The 23587-nt window shown below is 44.3% G+C and overlaps 1 protein-coding gene across 3 annotated transcripts in view; it reads left to right on the forward strand.

Moving 5' to 3' along the window:
• Positions 1-23587, forward strand: part of LOC144479591 (CREB-regulated transcription coactivator 1-like) — a 115761-nt gene that overhangs the window by 60898 nt on the left and 31276 nt on the right. For 2 of the 3 annotated variants that reach the window (XM_078198489.1, XM_078198490.1), the window contains exons 7-11: positions 771-814; positions 928-1148; positions 1667-1809; positions 8201-8413; positions 19259-19360. In XM_078198489.1, coding sequence (XP_078054615.1) covers positions 771-814; positions 928-1148; positions 1667-1809; positions 8201-8413; positions 19259-19360 — 723 coding nt within the window. The remainder of the gene's footprint in view (positions 1-770; positions 815-927; positions 1149-1666; positions 1810-8200; positions 8414-19258; positions 19361-23587) is intronic. The other variant, XM_078198491.1, reaches the window with a different exon arrangement.

A 23587-nucleotide genomic window follows, 5' to 3' on the forward strand; every position in this document is an offset into this window, starting at 1 on the left:
TTCCTGTATTTGTTAAGACGCTCCTTAAAACTCACTATCGTATCTGCTTCCACTATCTCCCCCGGCAATGAATTCCAGGCACCCACTACTCTCTGTGTAAAAAACTTGCCTTGTACATGGAAGAGTCAATTACCAGGGGATAATTGACTCTTCCATCCTAGGAAAAAGCTATTGACTATCCACTCTGTCCATGCCCCTCATAATTTTGTAGACTTCAATCAGTCCTGGTTCATCTGTTTCTGTGGTTCTCATTCTGGACACTGCCTGTTGCCATTGAGGCAGTCAAGGCCATCGAGTTTGACTGCAGTTTAAAGGATGTTTTTGATTAAGTGGAAGTCGAGTCTGGTCGGCTCCAGAAAGATTAAAACAACTGATTCACCATTACAGCTTCATTACGCCAGTCCTAATAGCTCAAAAGGATAGAAATAATCACAAGATAGAACAAAAGAAATAGGTTGAAATACCAAAATAATATTTTGAGATTTATTTGTCAAAGAGAGGAACTATTTCCCTGTCCAGTTTCCTACACTAAGAATAATCCATAGACAGGACTTCATTTGTTAACTTTTCTTTCCCATTCAATGGGTGTTAAATGTTCGGATCATTTTTGCAAGATATTGGAGGACAAAACATTGGGGACAGCCTAAAGACAGTGAATTTAAAATTGGAGAATTAAGGCTTGATGGGTTTGGTGGTTTTGCTGATTATGGATTTTTCCATAGGAATTCACATTTTAATATGCTTCTCATTTCAACTGTTTCTCTTCACAGTCTGCACCATCACGGCCTAAATCATGCGAAGTCCCAGGAATCAAGTGAGTAGATTTTCTGGAGTTTGTTGACCATGTGGGTGTGCGATGTGAGAAAAGAGCTCTGAAATTGTCAGCTGGTTGCAAGTAAAAACTTCAATTTTTCTTTTTCTTAACAGTATTTTCCCATCTGCAGACCAGGAAAGTACCACATCACTGATGCCTGTTGCCCATAATACTGGAGGATCCCTGCCAGATCTTACAAATATCCACTTCCCACCGCCCCTCCCCACCCCACTAGATCCAGAGGAGACAACATTCCCGACCCTGAGCAGCGCAAACAGCACTGGAAACCTGGCAGCAAATATGAACCATCTGGGCCTCAATACCACCAGCCAGGGTACGCAATGGAGCTTTAGTATTGAAAGCTTGGGTGCATGAGGGGGCAATGGCACCAGCAGCCAGGGTACATGAGGGGCCATTTGCACCAATAGCCAGCATGCATGAGGAAACAGCCTAGGTATGTTCGAGAGCATCAACACATAGAACTAGGGACCTTGGGATGGATTTGGTACAACCAGGGTATGTGCAGGATCCTGTCTTGGGAGAATAATTTGCGGGTCTGATATTCTGGCAGACAGTCAAAGAAGGTTTTGGAGGGATATGAGTGTATGCAATACAGACTCCAGTTTTGAGGGGAATCCATAACACTTGTATTGCAGTAATTATTTGAAAATGCAAAGACTTCTGGTACCTGATTTGCACACCCTCACTGTGGAACTGCAGAGATGCAGTCAATGATTGGGTAGCTTGCTTCTATCTGAGCAGTGGGTGGAAACATGGACAGAACCCCCCAAAAAAACAATATTAATCACTCCCATCAGTTTTCTAGTCAGCAATCTCTTGCATTGTCTGCAGGCCTGACATCATCACAGGGGTCACTAACAGGATCTCTCCAGAGTCGGCAACCAACCGTGACACCCCTCACCATACCCAGCACGGACTCGCGGAGACAACTTCAACTATCACCAGCTCTCTCCCCACTCTCTCCAATCACACAGGTATGGTCTGCATGGAATACGATACCACAACTGAAATGTAACATACTTTTGCAGTGTAATACATTAACAGGACAATTAGATTAAACTCATCAGAAACTTAATTGACTTAATCTCATGAGGTCAGTCTTTATCGGGTCATTATTTGTTCACACAAATGCTTCCAGTGCTGCTGATCTGCTATCTTGTAGATAAGTTCCTTCAGCTATCAAAAGCATTTTGCTTCTGGGTGACCTGGTTCTAGACTGAACTCAAAATGTTTCTGCTTTTCAGTATGGGCCTCTGATTGCCAAGCAACTGCTTAGTATTTTTTCACTCTGTAATTAAAACCTTAATTACAATGCAGACAAAGTTTAAAGCGAAGCTAAAAGCCACAGCCTGGCAGGCACCTGTGTTTAACGTGAAGCTGAACTAAAGTTTTAAACCTTTGTTGGCACATATGTACAGAGAGACAATTTAAGCTTGTACCTTATTTTAAGCAGGCCTTGCACAGACCCGATGGGCTGAATGGCCTCCTACCATGCTGTACCTGTTCTCTGATTCTATGAAAAGAAACTGTTAGCTAAAGTTGAAGCTTGTGGAATTGAAAATGAATTGATTGAGCTGAACGAGACAAAGTGAGGCCGTTAGGGTTACTAGAAAACGTACGGTTTCCTCCTTTAAAACACTGGGATAGACATGCAGCCATTTGGATGTCCACTTCATCAGTCATTAAAATGCTGCAAAAAATAATCACAAAGGCTAATTGGAATGCTTGATATCTAGAGGGCAGGAGTGAAACGGATGGAAGTTATACTTCAATGCCCTGGTTACTCTGCAATTAGAGTATTATATGCAGACCTACGCACCAAATCTTAGGGAGAATATGTTGCCTTTGGAGCAGAGTAGCATAGATTTACCAGATTGAAATCTAAACCGCAGATCAGATCAGCCATGGTCTTATGGAATGTTGGAGCGGGCTGCTCCTTATACTCTCGTAAGGGTTACATTACAATAGAGTACACAAACTAGAGGTTTATTTCCCGGAGTGTGGAAGGTTAAGCAGTGATTTGCTTAAGATGTTTTTAAGATGTGAAGAGGAGGAGCTGGAGCAGGTAAAGAGAAACTGTTTCTGCTGCTCTAGCCTGGGATTAGTGACCATAATCTAAACATGAAATCCAGGCCATTCCGGAGTGAAATGAGGAAACATGTCTGCACACTAGGTGATAGAAACTTGACACACTGTTTCACAAATGGCAATTGGTGATTGATCTCAAGACTAATTCATTTTAAATCTGAGATTGATAGATCTTTGTTACCTGAAGGTGTTAAGGAGTATGAGGCAAAGATAGACATATGGAGTTAGGTCAAAGCTCATCCATGATATATTTGAATGGTGCAGCAGGCTCAAAGGGCTAAACGGTCTCATCTTATTCCCCCTGTCGCCAAGCTCTCCCCTTTGCCAAACTCCCCTTGTCGCCAAGCTCTACTGCACTCTATTGCAGCTCAGAGCAGCACTCCACCACCATAGATTTCTATACAATTGTCCTATTGCATCCAAATGATAGAGTCACAGAGGTTTACAGCATGGAACAGGCCCTTTGGCCCAACTTGTCCATGCTGCCCTTTTTTTGTAAAACTCCATAGCTAATCCCAATTACCTGCATTTGGCCCATATCCCTCTAAACCCATCTTACCCATGTAACTGTCTAAATGCTTTTTAAAAGACAAAATTGTACCCGCCTCTACTACTGCCTCTGGCAACTTGTTCCAGATACTCACCACCCTGTGTGAAAAAATTGCCCCTCTGGACACTTTCGTATCTCTCCCCTCTCACCTTAAACCTATGCCCTCTAGTTTTAGACTCCCCTATCTTTGGGAAAATATATTGACTATCTAGCTGATCTATGCCCCTCATTATTTTATAGCCCTCTATAAGATCACCCCTCAGCCTCCTACGCTCCAGAGAAAAAAAATCCCAGTTTATCCAGCCTCTCCTTATAACTCAAACCATCAAGTCCCGGTAGCATCCTAGTAAATCTTTTCTGCACTCTTTCTAATTTAATAATATCCTTTCTATAATAGGGTGACAGAACTGTACACAGTACTCCAAGTGTGGCCTTACCAATGTCTTGTACAACTTCAACAAGATGTCCCAACTCCTGTATTCAATGTTCTGACCGATGAAACCAAGCGTGCCGAATGCCTTCTTCACCACTCTGTCCACCTGTGACTCCACGTTCAAGGAGCTTTGAACTTGTACCCCTAGATCTCTTTGTTCTGTAACTCTCCCCAACGCCCTACCATTAACTGAGTAAGTCCTGCCCTGGTTCAATCTACCAAAATGCATCACCTCGCATTTATCTAAATTAAACTCCATCTGCCATTCGTCAGCCCACTGGCCCAATTGATCAAGATCCTGTTGCAATTGGAGATAACTTTCTTCACTGTCCACTATGCCACCAATCTTGGTATCATCTGCAAACTGACTAACCATGCCTCCTATATTGTCATCCAAATCATTAATATAAATGACAAGTAACAGTGGACCCAGCACTGATCCCTGAGGCACACCAGTTTGAAAAACAACCCACTACAACCAACCTGACAGAAGCCAATTTTGTATCCATTTAGATACCTCACCCTGGATCCCATGAGATTTAACCTTATGCAGCAACCTACCATGCGGTACCTTGTCAAAAGCCTTGCTAAAGTCCATGTAGACAACATCAACTGCACTGCCCTCATCTACCTTCTTGGTTACCCTTTCAAAAAACTCAAATTTGTGAGACATGATTTTCCACTCACAAAGCCATGTTGACTGTCCCTAATCAGTCCTTGCGTCTTTAAATGCCTTGTCTCTCAAAATACCTTCCAACAACTTACCCACCATAGATGTGAGGTCACTGGCCTGTAGTTCCCAGGCTTTTCCCTGCAGCCCTTTTTAAACAAAGGCACAACATTTGCCACTCTCCAATCTTCAGGTATCTCACCCGTGATGATCAATGATTCAAATATCTCGGCTAGGGGACCCGCAATTTCCTCCCTAGCCTCCCACAATGTCCTGGGGTACACTTCATCAGGTCACAGGGATTTATCTACCTTGATGCGCTTTAAGACTTCCAGCAGCTCTTTCTCTGTAATATTTACACTCCTCAATCATCATTATTTATTTCCCCAAGCTCCCTCACATCCATGCTTTTCTCAACAGTAAATACGGATGAGAAATATTCATTTAGGATCCCATCCCATTCCATTTACTGCCATGTTTTATCACTAGGAATTAGCCAAACTAAGATGAAAGCCTTTATAAAATGAAACAATTTGGAAATTATGCCATCTTATTGGGCACCCACTCATACCAAGGTAAATGTTGACCAAGTGTTTCAAAATGACTGGAGACTTGGGCCGAAAGTCGGCTGGAGACTTGGGCTGAAAGATGACAGAATTTAACCTGACAAATGTGAAGGGATACGATTTGGAAGGTGTACTGCAGAAGCAAAGTATACAGTAAATGGTAGAACCCTTAAAAATATTAACATACAGAGGGATCGAGGCATGCAGATCCACAGTTTCCTGAAAGTGGTAAATCGGGTGGATAAGGTGGTCAAGAAGACGTATGGTATGCTGCCCATCATCTGTCGGGGCGTTGAGTATAGGAATTGGAAAATCACGTTGCAGCTGTATAAGACTTTGGTTAGGCTGCATTTGGAGTATTGTGTACAATTCTGCTCGCCACACTGCCGGAAGGATGTTGCTGCATTGGAAAGGGTGCAGAAGAGATTTACCAGGATGTTGCTTGGTTTGGAGGATATGGAATATGAAGAAAGGTTGAACAAACTTGGATTGTTTTCATTGGAACGTCGGAGGATGAGGGGGGACCTGATAGAGGTTTACAAGACAGGCTTGGATAGAGTGGATAGTCAGAGTCTTTTTTCCAGGGTCGAAGGGTCAATTACTCGGGGGCATAGGTTGAGAGTGAGAGGGGAAAGTTTAAAAGAGATGCATGGGGCAGGTTTTTCACACAGAGGGTGGTGAATGCCTGGAACATGCTGCTGGAGGAGATGGTGGAAGCAGATTCTATAACAACGTTCAAGAGGCATCTGGATAGATACATGAATAGGCAGGGAATAGAGGGATATGGACCACATAGAGACAAGAAAATTAGATTAGAGAGGCATCTGTGTCGGCACAGTCTTTATAAGAACATAAGAAATAGGAGCAGGGGTAGGCCATCTAGCCCCTCGAGCCTGCCCCGCCATTCAATAAGATCATGGCTGATCTGAAGTGAATCAGTTCCACTTACCCGCCTGCTCCCTATAACCCCTAATTCCCCTACCGATCAGAAATCCATCTATCCGTGACTTAAACATATTCAACGAGGTAGCCTCCACCACTTCAGTGGGCAGAGAATTCCAGAGATTCACCACCCTCTGAGAGAAGAAGTTCCTCCTCAACTCTTTCCTAAACTGACCCCCCTTTATTTTGAGGCTGTGCCCTCTAGTTCTGGTTTCCTTTCTAAGTGGAAAGAATCTCTCCACTTCTACCCTATCCAGCCCCTTCATTATCTTATATGCCTCTATAAGATCAGCCCTCAGCCTTCTAAACTCCAACGAGTACAAACCTAATCTGCTCAATCTCTCCTCATAATCTACACCCCTCATCTCCGGTATCAACCTGGTGAACCTTCTCTGCACTCCCTCCAAGGCCAATATATCCTTTCGCAAGTAAGGGGACCAAAACTGCACACAGTATTCCAGCTGCGGCCTCACCAATGCCTTGTACAGATGCAGCAAGACTTCTCTGCTTTTATATTCTATCCCCCTCGCGATAAATGCCAACATCCCATTTGGCTTCTTGATCACTGAGTTTTTGCGACTCATGCACAAGGACCCCCAGGTCCCTTTGCACAGTAGCATGTTGTAATTTAAATAATAATCCAATTTGCTATTATATCTTCCAAAGTGAATAACCTCGCATTTGCCAACGTTATACTCCATCTGCCAGATCCTCGCCCACTCACTCAGCCTATTCAAATCTCTCTGCAGACCTTCCGCTTCCTCCACGCAATTCACTTTCCCACTTATCTTCGTGTCATCAGCAGACTTTGTTACCCTACATTCAGTCCCCTCCTCCAGATCATCTATGTAAATAGTAAACAATTGAGGCCCCAGTACCAATCCCTGCGGCACGCCACTAGTCACCATCTACCAACCAGAAAAGCACCCATTTATTCCAACTCTCTGCTTCCTGTTGGATAGCCAATCCCCAATCCACGCTAACACCATGGAATCATAGAATTCCTAGAGGGCTGAAAGAGGCCATTCAGCCCATCGAGTCTGCATCGACAACAATCCCACCCAGGTCCCATCCCCGTGACCCCACGTATTTACCCAGCTAATCCCTCTAACCTACTTGGGTTGAGGGGCCTGTTCCTGTGCTGTACTGTTCTTTGTTCTTTGTTTCAGTTTCATTTGGAATCTATTATTGAATCTACGCCCACCACCTTTTTAGGCGGCACATTTCCAATCATAGCATCTTGCTGCATAAAAATAATTTTCCTTATTTACTCCTGTGTTTCTTTTACCGCTTACCTTAAATCTGTCTCCTCTGGTTCCTGACCCCTTCTTCCACTGGAAATAGTTTCTATTCTCTCAAATCCCTCTTTTGCCTTCTCTAAGGAGAACCAGCCGAGGTTATCGAGCCTTTTCAAATCTCTACAGTTGGTTATCCATGGTACCAATCAAGTAAATCTCTTCTGCTCCTTCTCCAATGCCTTGACATTCTTCCTGAAGTATGGTGCCCAGAACTGAACAAAGTATTTTAGCTCAGTTGACATTTGCACGTGTACCTCCAAGCAGGAGGCTCTCTATTGGTTAGATCTTGGGAGCAGCAATCCTGTCTGGGTTTTCTTCATGTATGATGTGGAGATGCCGGCGTTGGACTGGGGTAAACACAGTAAAAATTTTAACAACACCAGGTTAAAGTCCAACAGCAAATGCCATTAGCTTTCGGAGTGCTACTCCTTCCTCAGATGGAGTGGTCTCTGTATGCCCTGTTTGAGAGCAGATATCCACTCCATCTGAGGAAGGAGCAGCGCTCTGAAAGCTAATGGCATTTGCTACCAAATAAACCTGTTGGACTTTAACCTGGTGGTGTTAAAACTCTTACTTCCTTCATGTAGCCAGAGGCCCCAAAAACTGGCAGCCAATTTCCCAATCACTGCCCACTAAGATCAACTCACTCAGCACAGACCAGGGATGGAACTTATAAACTTTCAGGTGTTTGCCTGAGAGCCATACCAGCCAGCGCTTTCGCCCTCTGCACTACGCTGTAAAAGCACGTGTCTTAGTTTGTGTGGTGTGACAGTCTGTGCAAAGTGTGGCTGCTGAATGGGGTGTTATTTTTATTGTAGGCTGTTGCTATGGACGCGTTGGCATTGGAGCAGCATCTTCCTGCATATCCATTTTTCACGCAGCAGACAACGCAGCCACAGTCCCAGAGCTCAAGCAGCCTGGCTCAGAGCTCACAGTCACAGCAAAGCAGTGGCCAGCAACAGGCAGCCACAATGCCGCAATCCCCTCCAATGAACCAAACACAGGCACCCATCGGAATGGATATCAGCACGGTAAGTGGACAAGGTGTATGGCAGAGTTGGTAGGATAACTATTTCAAAATCGTCAACCAACCTCTTTCTTATATTTATATGTGTGTATCTAGAAAAGTGCTTCAACAAGAGCAGGAGATATAAAAGGTTCAGTCAATAGTTGCATTTAATTTTTCATACGTTTTGCAGGTCATTGCTCATTGGATACCTCATGAACTGAATAAAAACCCATAGTCCTGCTTCATCGCAGCTGGAGTAATTCACTGGCGCATCATTCCAGGATTTCATAGTGGAGATGTGAGAGTAGATGAAAGTTCTGTAGTTTGGGTGATCAGGCAGTATAATTCATGTAAAGACTATCCCTTGGGAAATGGAAGGAGCCATTTAGAATTGATCAACTGTGCCTTCATTTTGGGAGTGCCTTTAAAGCACTCTGAGCCAATTGGCTCACACCTGATGGGCCTAGAGTGCAAGAGGGAGCCTCATTAAGGCTGTCACCGCAGGAAGTAAGTTCTGCTGCAGGTTATATTGTCAAGTTTTCTTCCTGTGGCCCTGTGTGCTTGGGCCGTTTGGGATTGTAACGCATGCAGTTGTAGTCGCTGTTAATTTTGGAAAGTTAATTTTGCTGGGATTCTCCATTGTGTTTGGTGGGTCTGTACTGATTTCCTTTTGATTTGAAACTCACTTGTGAGGCTTAATGATAAGTATGCCTCATTACTGCTTCACTCATCTATTTGCTTTGTGGTTAAGGCAACAGCAGAATGAAAACAAGAGAATTTTCATTTTCTTAGATCTGTTACTTAGAACATGAACTTTACAAATTTTCATTCTCTTACTAACTTTAGAAGAACCACCTGTGATTTCAGTGCAGGAGTTTTTATATGAAGGAAATTCTCGCCGTTTTGAAGCTTTTAATTTGGAATATTTTTATGGGATGTGGGCTTTGCTGGCTATAGACCAGCAATTATTATCCATCTCTAATTGTCCTAGAGAAGGTGGTGATGAGTCACCGTCATCTTGAACTATGCAACGCATATGGCGTAGGCACACCCACAGTGCTGTTAGGGGTGGAGTTCCAGGATATTGACCCAGTGACAATGATGGAACAGCGATTATATTTCCAAGTAAAGATAGTGTGTGGCTTGGAGGAGAACTGGCAGGTGGTGGTGTTCCCATGTATCTTCTGCCCTTGTCCTTCTAAGTGGAAGAGGTAATGGGTTTGGAAGGTGCTATCGAAAGAGTCTTGGTGAGTTGCTGCAGTGCATCTTGTAGATGGTACACACTGCTGCCAGTGTTCGTTGGTGGTGGAGGGAGTGCATGTTGAAGGTAGATGGGGTACCAATCAAATGGGCTGTTTTGTCCTGGATGGTGTTGTTGGAGCCACAGCATTCATCCAGGCAAGTGGCCCATCATGCCTGACAGCCATCAAGTACCTATCTATTCTCATCCTGTTTTCCAGCAGCTGCTCTATAACCATGTATGCTCTGTTGTTTCAAATGCTCATCTAAATGCTTCTTAAATGTTGTGAGGGTTCCTGCCTTTACCACCCTTTCAGGCAGAGAGTTCCAGATTCCCAGCACCCTCTGGGTGGAAAGGTTTGTCCAAAAATCTCTTCTAAGTCTCCTCCTCCTTACCCTAAATCGAGGCCCCCTGGTATTGACCCCTCTACTAAGGGGAAAAATTTCTTTCTATCCAGCCTATCTATGTCCCACGTAATTTTCCACACTTGAATCAGGTCCCCCCCCTTGGCTTTCTCTCCCCGAAGGAACACAAAAAATAGAAACAGGAGTAGGCCACGAGGCCTTTCAAGCTGACACCACCATTCAATACAATTGTGGCAGCTCTGACAAAGGGCACCCAGACTCAACGTTGCCTCTGTTCTCTCTCCATAGATGTTTTCAGACCTGCTAAGATTTTCCAGTGTTTTCTGTTTTTGTTATGGCTGATCTTTGCTGACAACTTCTTTTCTGTGCCATTTCCCCATAGCCATCTATTCCATAATCTCTCAAATATTTATTCACCTCCACTTCAAAAAATTCTAATGATCCAGCCTTCACTACCTTTTGGGGCAGAGAATTCCAGCGATTCACCACCTTTGCAAGAAGAAATTTCTACGCATCTCAATTTTAAATGATCACCCCTTTATGTTAAAGTTATACAGCTTCACAGCATGGAAACAGGCCCTTCAGCCCAACTTGTCCATGCCACTCAGTTTATACCACTAAGTTAGTCCCAATTGCCCGCATTTGGCCCATATCCCTCTATCTTACCCATGTAACTGTCTAACTGCTTTTTAAAAGACAAAATTGTACCCGCCTCTACTACTACCTCTGGCAGCTCGTTCCAGACACTCGCCACCCTCTGAGTGAGAAAATTGCCCCTCTGGACACTTTTGTATCTCTCCCCTCTCTCCTTAAATCTATGCCCTCTAGTTTTAGACACCCCAACCTTTGGGAAAAGATGTTGACTATCTAGCTGATCTGTGTCCCTCATTATTTTATAGACCTCTATAAGATCACCCCTAAGCCTCCTACACTCCAGAGAAAAAAGTCCCAGTCTATCCAGCCTCTCCTTATAACCCAAACTATCAAGTCAGAATAGCACCCAGTAAATCTTTTCTGCGCTCTTTCTAGTTTAATAATATAGAATCATAGTCATAGAGGTTTACAGCATGGAACCAGGCCCTCTGGCCCAACTTGTCCATGCCGCCCTTTTTTTTAAAACCCCTAAGCGAGTCCCAATTGCCCGCATTTGGCCCATATCCCTCTATACCCATCGTACCCATGTAACTATCTAAATGCCTTTTAAAAGATAAAATTGTACCCGCCTCTACTACTACCTCTTGGCAGCTTGTTCCAGACACTCACCACCCTCTGTGTGAAAAAATTGCCCCTCTGGGCACTTTTGTATCTCTCCCCTCTCACCTTAAACCTATGCCCTCTAGTTTTAGACTCCCCTACCTTTGGGAAAAGATATTGACTATCTAGCTGATCTGTGCCTCTCATTATTTTATAGACCTCTATAAGATCACCCTTCAGCCTTCCATGCTCCAGAGAAAAAAGTCCCCGTCTATCCAGCCTTTCCTCATAACTCAATCCATCAAGTCCCGGTAGCATCCTAGTAAATCTTTTCTGCACTCTTTCTAGTTTAATAATATCCTTTCTATAATAGGGAGACCAGAATTGCACACAGTATTCCAAGTGTGCCCTTACCAATGTCTTGTACAACTTCAACAAGACATCCCAACTCCTGCATTCAATGTTCTGACCGATGAAACCAAGCATGCCGAATGCCGCCTTCACCACTCTGGACACCTGTGACTCCACTTTCAAGGGGCTATGAACATGTACCCCTAGATCTCTTTGTTCTGTAACTCTCCCCAACACCCTACCATTAACTGAGTAAGTCCTGCCCTGGTTCAATCTACCAAACTGCATCACCTCGCATTTGTCTAAATTAAACTCCATCTGCCATTCGTCAGCCCACTGGCCCAATTGATCAAGATCCCGTTGCAATTGGAGATACAAATATTGACACAAAGATCAAAGCCAAAGGCTCTGCAATCTGCTCTCTAGCCTCCCAGAGAATCCTAGGATAAATCCCATCCAGCCCGGGGGACTTATCTATTTTTACCCTTTCCAGAATTGCTAACACCTCCTCCTGATGAACATCAATCCCATCCAGTCCAACAGCCTGCATCTCAGTACTCCCCTCGACAACACTGTCCCTCTCCAGTGTGAATACCGACGAAAAATATTCATTTAGTGCCTCTCCTATCTCTTCAGACTCCACGCACAACTTCCCACTACTGTCCTTGACTGGCCCTAATCTTACCCCAGTCATTCTTTTACTCCTGACATACCTATAGAAAACTTTAGGGTTTTCCTTGATCCTACCTGCCAAAGACTTCTCATGTCCCCTCCTGGCTCTTCTTAACTCTTTCTTTACGTCCTTCCTGGCTAACTTGTAACTCTCAAGTGCCCTAACTGAGCCTTCACGTCTCATAACATAAGTCTCCTTCTTCCTCTTCACAAGAGATTCAACCTCCTTAGTAAACCACGGTTCCCTCACACGTCTGCTTCCTCCCTGCCTGACAGGTACATATTTATCAAGGACGCGTAGCAGCTGTTCCTTGAACAAGTTCCACATTACAATTGTGCCCATCCCCTGCAGTTTCCTTCCCCAACCTATGCCAGCTGAATCTTCACTATTAACCACCCTACCAATCTTGGTGTTTTCTGCAAGCTTGCTTGGTATTCCCCCTACATTTTCACCTATATAATTTATGTATATAACAATAAGGGTCCCAGTCCTGATCCTTCTGGCCTTGAACAGTCTTTTACCTCTACCCTTTGTGTCCTATTAATAAACCAGTTTCTGATCCATCTTGCCAACTTTCCCTGAATTCCATATGCTTTAACGTTCTCAATCAGTCTCCCGTGTGGGGCCTTGTCAAAAGTTTTGTTAAAATCTGTATAAACTAAATCAACTGAACTTCCCTCATCCACATACTTGATCTCATTTTCAAAAAATTCAAACAACTCCCTCTGCTCCTGTAACCCCTTTAGAATCGTATCCCACAAAAATAAAACACTTCTTGTGGCTCTGCATTAAATTTCATTGCTACATTTCCACCCATTCCACCAGGCTGTATGTGTTTACCTGAAGTCTGTCCTTATCCTCCTCATAGTTCACAATACTTCCAAGTTTTTGTCATCTGCAAATTTTTTAATTGTGCTCTTGATATCCAAGTCTAGCTCGTTAATGTAGAAACAAAATACTGCAGATGCTGTAAATCTGGAATAAAAACACTGCTGGAAAATCTCAGCCGGTCTGGTAGCATCTGTGGAGAGAGCAACAGTTAACATTTCAAAGTCCAAATTGACTTTTTCGGAAGAAGGATAACTTTTCCAAAGAGTCTTGGACTCGGGATGTTGAGTATTTCTCTTTCCACAGATGCTGCCAGACCTGCTGAACTTTTCCAACACTTTGTTTTTATTTCAGTCATGTAGGTTGTAGATCAAGTTAATGGGACAGATAAAAGAGAAACTATCACCTTTGGCATGGAATTCAGAGTAAGAGGGCATAACCTTAAGATTGCAGCTCGGCTGTTTAGGGACGATGTCGGGAAGCACTTTGTCACAAAGCTGTTGAGACTGAGGGTCTTTTTCAAAAACTGAGATTAATTCCATGAAGTTTTTGAGGGTTGTGGAACCAAAGTGAGTGGATGGAGTTGAGGTACAGAACAGCCATCATCTGATTTAATGGTGCAACTAGCTTGACTGGCCTCCTTGTTCTTAACTAGAGCTTGGTTAATATGCCAGTTGTCAAAAACCTTTAGAATCTGTAATAAAGGGTCAAATCAGTGAACATTTAAAGATGCATGGAATATGCAAGAACAGCCAACATTCATTTGTTAAAGGCAAAATGATGTTTGACATACATAGGTTTAATTTGTAGGGGTGATTGATGAGGGATGGTTAAAGGGAATAAAGTACGTGTAGTCTATGTAGATCTACTGTGGACCTCCCAGAGGCTTGTTTCCAAAATTCAGTCATGTCATATATCGAAATGGAGCAATCTGTAGCTGGGAACTGCTTGCCCAGCCAAAACGCTTGGGTTAATGTGTGTGGCTCCGTTTGGAAAAGATTGGAAGAGGAGGGCAATGGCCTGAGGATATTGGAGTGAGGGGGAATGTTGAGTCATGACCGGGGATTGGGGATTAGTGCGGTAAGCAGTGAATGGGGGAACGGGACAGAGTTGGAGCTTGACCTGTGGGGGCAGAGCTACTTCTAGAACATAGAACATAGAACAGTACAGCACAGAACAGGCCCTTCGGCCCAACTTCTATACTCAGCAAGTATGGATGATTTTTGACAAAGGGAACACAACTTCACAATTACTGAAATCTTAAGAGCAGTGGATTCTGTGACGCTTTCAGGGCTGAGTGAAAGGTGTAGGCCAGTTTGCAAAGTGGGAGGAAGGAGCACAGCTGGTGCTACCTCACAGGAGGAAAAATTAAAGTTAACTCCTAAATCCAGATGTTAGGTGCAACTTGCATCATTTCCCAAGAGACAGGTAGTTAACCAGAAAATACAGGCAGGAACATTTTGGGTTTATAATCAGGGGCATGGAACACAATAGAAAATTAATTCTCTTCTAAAACCTCCCCACCTCTCTCTCCTCCTTCAAATGCTTCTGAAACCTCACCTCTTTGACCAAGCTTTGAAGTATCTCTACCTGTGCTGATGGCCCATTTAGAGAGTTACTTAAACTGCCATTCCAGGAGTCAGTGTGCGAGATGTCCTTTGCAGGAACTGTAATACTGTGCCTGTCAGGTGCTGCACTGCAATGATATTGAGGGTTCCTGAATTCTCGTCAGAGTGTTTCGCTTGGCTGACTCGCCCTTGGCAGGCTTGTTTATAAAAACTTCATTTTTTAATTCTTTCATGGGATTTTGCCAACAAGGGCAGCATTTATTGTCCATCCCCAATTGGCCTTGAGGGGGTGGTGGTTATGGATCGCTACAGTCCATCTACTTCATGTAAAGAGAACAGTTACTTTGCAATAGCAGGCGCTGGATTGAAACAAAGGCCTTCAAAAGAGCTGAAATATTCCGGTCTGGTTCTTGCATTGCAGTTTGGGATGCTATGAAAACTTAACTAGTTCTTCACAGACTCTGGAGCGTCTTAAAAACCTCCCATTTGTAAAGCTTCCTTCACAACCTCTGGATGTCTGAAAATACTTTACAACCAGTTAAATAAAGATTTGCATTTATATAGTACCTGAGCGGCACAGTGGTTAGCGCTGCTTCTTCACTCCCACTTCGTTCCCACTTCCACTCCATCTGACGAAGGAGCAGCGCTCCGAACGCTAATGGCATTTGCTACCAAATAAACCTGTTGGACTTTAACCTGGTGTTGTTAAAACTCTTACTGTGTTTACCCCAGTCCAACACCGGCATCTCCACAACAGGGGAGGTCCCAGAGGATTGTAGAATAGCCAATGTTGTTCCTTTGTTTAAGAAGGGTAGCAAGAATAATCCAGGTAATTACAGGCCGGTGAGCCTTGCATCAGTGGTAAGGAAATTATTGGAGAGGATTCTTCGAGACAGGATTTACTCCCACTTAGAAATAAGTGGACGTGTTAGCGAGAGGCAACATGATTTTGTGAAACGGAGGTCGTGTCTCACGAACTTGATCAAGTATTTCGAGGAAGTGACAAAGGTGATTGATGCGGATAGGGCAGTGGATGTTGTCTACATGGGCTTCAGTAAGGCCTTTGACAAGGTCCCTCATGGCAGACTGGTGCAGAAGGTGAAGTCACATGGGATTAGAGATGAGCTGGCAAGATGGATACAGAACTGGCCTGGTCATAGAAAACAGAGGGTAGCAGTGGAGGGGTGTGATTGTGAATGGAGGGCTGTGACAAGTGGCATTCCTCAGGCATCAGTGCTGGAATCTTTGCTGTTCATAATATATATAAATGATTTGGAGGAAAATGTAACTGGTTTGATTAGTAAGTTTGCAGACGACACAAAGGTTGGTGGATTTGTGGATAGCAATGAGGACCATCAGAGGATACAGCAGGATATAGGTCGGTTGGAGGCTTGGGCGGAGAGATGGCAGATGGAGTTTAATCTGGACAAATGTGAGGTAATGTATTTTGGAAGGTCTAATAAAGATAGGAAATATACAGTAAATGTCAGAACCCTTAAGAGTATTGATGGACAGAGGGATCTGGGTGTATAGGTACACAGGTCACTGCAAGTGGCAACGCAGGTGGAGAAGGTAGTCAAAAAATCATATGGCTTGCTTGCCTTCATCGGCCGGGGCATTGAGTTTAAAAATTGGCAAGTCATGTTACAGCTTTAGAGAACCTTAGTTAGGCTGCACTTGGAATATAGTGTTTAATTCTGGTCGCCACACTACCAGAAGGATGTGGAGGTTTTGGAGAGGGTAGAGAAAAGATTTACCGGGATGTTGCCTGGTATGGAGGGCATTAGCTATGAGGAGAGGTTGGAGAAACTTGGTTTGTTCTCACTGGAGCGACAGAGGTTGAGGGGCGACCTAATAGAAGTCTACAGGATTATGAGGGGCATGGACAGAGTGGATAGTCAGAAGCTTTTTCCCAGGGTGGAAGAGTCAATTACATAGGTTTACGGTGTGAGGAAAGGAGATGTACGAGGCAAGTTTTTTACACAGGGTGGTGGGTGTCTAGAATTCATTGCCGGGGGAGGTAGTGGAAGCAGATACGATAATGAGTTTTAAGGGACGACTGGACAAATACACGAATAGGATGGGAATAGAGCGATATGGTCCCCGGAAGGGTAGGGGGTTTTAGTTAAGTCGGGCAGCATGTTCTGTGTAGGCTTGGAGGGCCGAAGGGCCTGTTCCTGTGCTGTAATTTTCTTTGTTCTTTATTCCTTGAATAAATTTGGCCCAGGACAGAATTCTCCTGCTCTTCTTTGAGTAGTTTCCTGAGATTGAGAGAATGTGATAGAAATAAGCAAGCAAGCAGGGACCCCATGGGAGGGAATCATAGAATCCCTACAGTGCAGAAGGAGGTCATTTGGCCCATTGAGTCTGCACGAGATCAATCCCACCCAGGCCCTATCCCTGTAGCCCCACATATTTACCCCATGATCCTTCTAACCTACGCATCCCAGGGCACTAAGAGGCAATTTAGCATGGTCAGTGGTCACTTCAGAAGCATTTCATTGACTGTAAGCATTTTGAGATGTCTAATGGTTGTAAAAAAAAAAGATTTATTTATTAGTCACAAGTAAAGCTTACATTAACACTGCAATAAAGTTACTGTGAAATTCCACTAGTCGCCACAGTCCGGCGGCACCTGTTCTGCTTCCAGAAAAAGTGAGAGGGCATGGGATCCAAGGGGCTGCTGCCCGGTGGATCCAGAACTGGCTTGCCCAAAGGAGGCAGAGAGTGGGTATAGATGGGTCTTTTTCTAAATGGAGGTCGGTCACCAGTGGTGTGCCCCAGGGATCTGTTCTGGGACCCTTGCTGTTTGTCATTTTCATAAATGACCTGGATGAGGAAGTGGAGGGATGGGTTGGTAAGTTTGCCGATGACACAAAGGTGGGTGGGGTTGTGGATAGTCTGGACGGATGTCAGAAGTTACAGAGGGACATAGATAGGATGCAAGACTGGGCGGAGAACTGGCAGATGGACTTCAACCCAGATAAATGCGTAGTGGTCCATTTTGGTAGGTCAAATGGGATGAAGGAGTACAATATAAAGGGAAAGACTCTTGGAGGATCAAAAGGACCTTGGGGACTCTAAAATCGGCCCCGCAGGTAGAGGAGGTGATTAAGAAGGCGTATGGTGTGCTGGCCTTTATCAATCGAGGGATTGAGTTTAGGAGTCCGGGGATAATGACGCCGCTATATAAGACCCTCGTCAGACCCCACTTGGAGTACTGTGCTCAGTTCTGGTCGCCTCACTCTAGGAAGGATGTGGAAAAGATTGAAAGGGTGCAGAGGAGATTTACAAGGATGTTGCCTGGATTGAGTGGCATGCCTTATGAGGATAGGCTGAGGGAGCTCGGTCTTTTCTCCTTGGAGAGACGTAGGATGAGAGGAGACCTAATAGAGGTGTATAAGATGTTGAGAGGCATAGATCGGGTGGACTCTCAGAGGCTTTTTCCCAGGGTGGAAATGTCTGCTACGAGAGGACACAGGTTTAAGGTGCTGGGGGGTGGGTACAGGGGAAATGTTAGGGGTACGTTTTTCACACAGAGGGTGGTGGGCGAGTGGAATCGGCTGCCGTCAGTGGTGGTGGAGGCGAACTCAATAGGGTCTTTTAAGAGACTCCTGGATGAGTACATGGAGCTTAATAGGATGGAGGGTTATAGGTAGGTCTAGAAGGTGGGCCGAAGGGCCTGTTTGTGCTGTAGTTTTTCTATGTTTCTAATGCACCTAACCAGCGTATCTTTGGAGTTTGGGAGGAAACCGGAGCACCCGGAGGAAACCCACACAGACACAGGGAGAACGTGTAAACTCCACACATACAGTGACCCAAGCCAGGAATTGAACCCGGGTCCCTGGAACTGTGAGGCAGCAGTGCTAACCACTGTGCCACCGTGAGAGAGAATGTGAGCTGGAAGAAACCCAGCCAGGGAGGCCGGAAATAAACATGGATGAGCCTGATGTGGGTGCGGAGTGCAAAAGATGAGAGTGGGGTTGATTGGGAGCAAATAGGAGAAAGGGGAGTGAGGGATAAGTAAGCAGAAGGGGTGACGGTGAGAGATAGAAGGGGAGATATCTGGAGAAAACGAGAAAAGGGCAGGCGGGAGAAAGGGAGCAAGCAAATGTGAAGCGTGAGAAGAATGAACGGGGAGGCGTGAAGTGTGATTAAGCTGAGAATAAGGGGGAGTGAACAAGAAAGATGAAGTGAATGGGGAAGGCAGCGAATGCAGGACAGGGCTGTGATGGGGGTGGGAAGGAACTTGGAAGGAAGACACAAGTGGGAAAGAAAGCCAGCAGGGGTCGAGCAAAGGGATGGGTACACATGAGAGGAGAGTGGGAGGAGAGTGGACAAGGGTGCAAACAAACCAGAAGAGAGGGAACTCGGTCATAGCCCCAGCTTGTTCTGTAGCTCACCTGTTACCTCACTCAGTAATGCAATCTCTAACACCTTCACATAAAAAGGACTTGGAATCCCAAGTATCTCCTACTTCAGCAGATTAAATTCAGCATTGGTTTTAGGTAGCCGTGAACTGATTTGCCTGGAACCAAGGAATTGAAATAGTTACACCAGCATCATTACCTGCATCCGCTCAGAACTTCCAAAGCTGCTATACTCTGCCTATCTCAGCGGTCGTTCTTAACTCTGTGTTGTTCTGTAGGCTTCCCTCCAGCAGTACCGCAGTAATGCTGGATCTCCAGCCAACCAGTCTCCCACCTCCCCTGGCTCCAATCAAGGCTTCTCTCCCGGCACCTCCCCTCAAGTAAGGGAACCTTTGCTTCCAGTGATTGGCTTGGTGTTGTGACTAATTCATGGTTTGCAATGAGGTTATCCCATTCTTGCCATGTCACAATTTGCTTTGTCACCTTCCATTACCATGTACCTCTCTGTTTAACCAAGAACTGTTTCTGAGCCTTATTAAAGTTTCCATTTCCACTTGTGTTGGTGTGTGTATGACTGAGTGGCTGCACATGTCTGCATGATTCTGTGTGTGCATGCATGTTACTGTGCATGGATCTGGGTGAGATTTGATCATTCTGTATTTAATTGATTGCTAACTTTTGGATTTATGGAAACAAGTTCGGATATCTTCAAATTAAGATATTGATGAGGCAGAGTTAAGAGCCTAGATTTTACTGCGAGTGTATCTGTTCCACTTCTGAAGGAAGGATGTGTGCAGGCAGCACACCCTGCAGGAGAGAGTGTGAGAACTTGAGTGAGCAGGAGTTGAAAATATGGTCATTGGAAATATGGTCATGCTACTTGGGGACATTTTCTAAGTCTCGAAATAGTGAGGGGGAATAGAAGAGCAAATCTGCAGGAAAGCACAAGAGATTTGCAAGAAATTTAGAGTGGTAATATTGGGGAAGAAATATTGATTGGGATATAATTAAAGGAAAAGAAGGGGAGGAATTTCTGAAATGTGTTCAGGAGAATTATGTTAATCTAACTGGAAAGAAGATATTATTGGATCTGAAACAGAAAATGCTGGAAGATCTCAGCAGTTCTGACAGCATCTGCGGATCAAGAACAGAGTTAATGTTTCTCATCAGAACTGAAGACAGTAGTAAATAGGATGAGATTTATGTTGTTTGGAGGTGAGGGTGGGGGGTGGTTGACTAGTGGCTGGTAGAGGACTTGTAGTTGGTGGAGATGAGAGAGATTGCCAAAGATGTCAAAGACAAAAGAAACACAAATGGTGGTGATTGCGGCCTTTAAGGGATCAGAATGTGTAAAAAGATAAGCAGAATGTCAAAGGACAACTTGAAACATGTAACAAGTGGCCCTGGTGGGTGGGGAGGGGGGGGGAGACTGGTGGTGGGGGAAGGGGAGGTAGAGGTGGTGGGGGGGGAAGGGGAGATGGTGGTGGTGGTGGGGGGAGAGGGGAGACAGTGGTGGTGGGGGGGGAAGGGAGGCAGTGGTGCTGGGAGGGGGAGAGACACATGGTGGGGGGGGGGGATATGGAGAGATTTTTGAAAAGTTGAAAAATGAAACAATGGAAGAAATGAAAAATAATAAACTGAAATTAAATGATGGAAATGGGGTAAAGGTGGAGGAGAGAGTTCATGAGTCTGAAGTTGTTGAACTCTGTATTAAGTCCGGAAGGCTGTGAAGTGCCTAATCGGAAGAACAGATGTGCAGTTCCCCCAGTTTGCTTTGGGAATGCGTTGGGCGAAGTGGACCAAGTGTCTGAGAGGGCACACTTGGGTAAGAGTGATCATAACGTTTAGATTAATAATGGGGAAGGACAGGGAACAATCTATAGTAGATTAGAAGAGGGCTAATTTCAATGAGATGAGATGGGATTTTGCTATGGTGGAATGGAACGAAAGATTGACAGGAAAAACCGTAATGGAACAGTGGGTGAGCTTTAAGAAGGGGATCTTCTCGGCACGGGCTAGATATGTTCCAACAAGAAGAAAGGTAGAGGAGCCAAAGCCAGGCTCCTTGGGTGATGAAGGAGATAGAGAATAAAATGAAGCAATATAAAGAGGGTATACGATGCATGCCAGATTATTTCTTCATGAAAATCAGGCCAAATACAAATTGAGAGAGAAGAGAAAACCAAATGAGAGTAGAATGACAGTTAACATAAAAGGGAGTCCAAAAATCTTCTACCAGCATGTAAATAGGAAGTGTGTTCTATTAGGAACAAGGAGGGTGCTAGATGATAAGAGGCACTGGACAAGGCTAAAATATTGATAAGTACTTTGTACCGGGGTTTACTAAGAAAGGAGATGCTCTCAAAATATCGATGGAAGTGGTGATAGTGAAGGTTAATGGACGGGTGTCACAGACCCGTATAGTTTCACAGCACAAAAAGAGGCCATTTGTGTCTGCACTGCCATCAAGCACCTGTCTATTCAAATCCTATTTTCCAGCACTTGGTCCGTAGCATTGTATGCTGTGACCTTTCAGGTGCTCAATTAAATGCTTCTCCAATGTTGAGAGTGCACTGGAAAGGCTGCTATACTTTGAGCAGATAAGTCACCCGGTCCAGATGGTTTGCATCTCAGGTTGCTAAAGGAAGTGCGGATGGAGGTAGCAGAAGGGCTTACCACAATCCTCCCTGCATATCAGGGATGTGCATGCGATTGGAGAGTGGCAAATGTGATGACCATATTCAAGAAAGGATGCAAGATCATTCCAAACAACAGCAGGCCAATCAGTTTAACATTGCTGGTGAGTAAGGTTTTAGAATCAATAATTGGAAAAAAAATCAACTGTCAACTAAAGAGGCTTGACTTAATGAAGACATGATGTGGAGATGCTGGCGTTGGACTGGGGTAAACACAGTAAGAAGTTTAACAACACCAGGTTAAAGTCCAACAGGTTTATTTGGTAGCAAAAGCCACAAACAAACAAAAGGTTGTGGCTTTTGCTACCAAATAAACCTGTTGGACTTTAGCCTGGTGTTGTTAAACTTCTTACTTAATGAAGACAGCCAGCACACATTTGTAAAAGACAGATCATGGTTAACTTGACTGATTGAATTTTTTGATGAAATAACAGAACATTGATGAAGGGAATGCACTAGGTATCTGTGAATTTTAAGAAAGTATTCAACAAAATACCCTGTAAAAGGCTGGTTAACAAAATTGACACTTATGGAATAGGAAGTAGTGTCAGCTTGGATGAAAAATTATCTTAAGGACAGAAATATGTAATTAGTTGTTTTTTTAGGCTGGCAAATGGTAGACAGTGGTGTTCCCTAAGATTCAATGCCCAAATGAAGAGCAGTATTGAAAGGGGATGCATTAGTTAGAATAACAGGCATTTATGTGGCCGTAGAAATGACTCCAGGATTGGTATGGTGCCTCCCTGGTGCTTGGGTCAGGAGTGATCAGCCAGGGGTCATTGGTACCAATGATTTGGGGAGGAAAGGGGATGAGGTCCTGAAAGCAGACCTTGGTGAGCTCAGAAGGAGATTGAAAAACAGGGCCTCTAAAGCAGTAATCTCCAAAATGCACGAGTATAGAAGCAGAAGTATTGAATAATTAAACATAAGGCTGGAAAGCTGGTGTGGGAGGGAGGGCAGCAGATTTCTGAGGCATTGGGACGGGTTTTGGGAAAGGTGGGTCCTGTACAAACTGGCCAGTCTACACTTGAACAGGACTGGGATGAATATCCTCGCAGGGAGATTTGTTCATGCTGTTGGGGGTTCTAAGCTAGATTGACAGGGGGATGGGAGCCTGAGGGCAAATTCGGAGCAGGGGACGCGAGATGTTTTCCAGGTTGTTGATGGAAGCCAGGGTGAAAATAATGAATGCTCTGAGGATCATTTTCCAATTCTCACTAGATACAGGTGAGATACCAGAGAATTGGAAGTCTGCGAATGTTGTACTATTTATAAAGGGTGAAAGGTAGACCAGAATACTATAGATCGGTCAGTCTGACTTCAGTGGTGGGCAAATTATTGGAAAGAATTCTTGGACACAGATTGATCAGGGATTGTCAGCATTGCTCTGTTGGGAAGATCATGTCTTATTAACAAGGAAGATTGAGGAGAGCAGCGCAGTGAATAATGTCTACGTGGATTTCAGTAAGGCATTTGACAAGGTCCCACGTGGCAGATTGGTCAGAAAAGTGAGATCTCTTGGGATACAGAGGAAGGTAATGGGTTGGTTCCAGAAATGGCTCAGTAGCGAGTAACAAAGAGTAATTCAATGGATGCACTGGTAATAATCTTCCAAGAATCCTTAACTTGTAGAAAAGCCCCAGAAGATTGAAAAACTGCCAATTATTCACAAAGAGCTGGAGATAAAAAGCAGTTAACTACAGGCGAGTTAGATTAACATCTGTCATTGGGAAAATGTGAAGAGTCCATTGTAAAGGATGTAATAACAGAGCATTTAGAAATACATCATATAATCAAGCAGCGTCAGTGTGGCTTCATGAAGGGAAAATCATGCCTGACAAATGTTTATGAATTCCTTGAGTTAATAACACGCGGGCTAGATACAGGGGAACAAGTCGATATAATATATTT

Source organism: Mustelus asterias, chromosome 26 (genome assembly GCF_964213995.1).
Source record: "Mustelus asterias chromosome 26, sMusAst1.hap1.1, whole genome shotgun sequence".
In the NCBI taxonomy this organism is placed as follows: domain Eukaryota; kingdom Metazoa; phylum Chordata; class Chondrichthyes; order Carcharhiniformes; family Triakidae; genus Mustelus; species Mustelus asterias.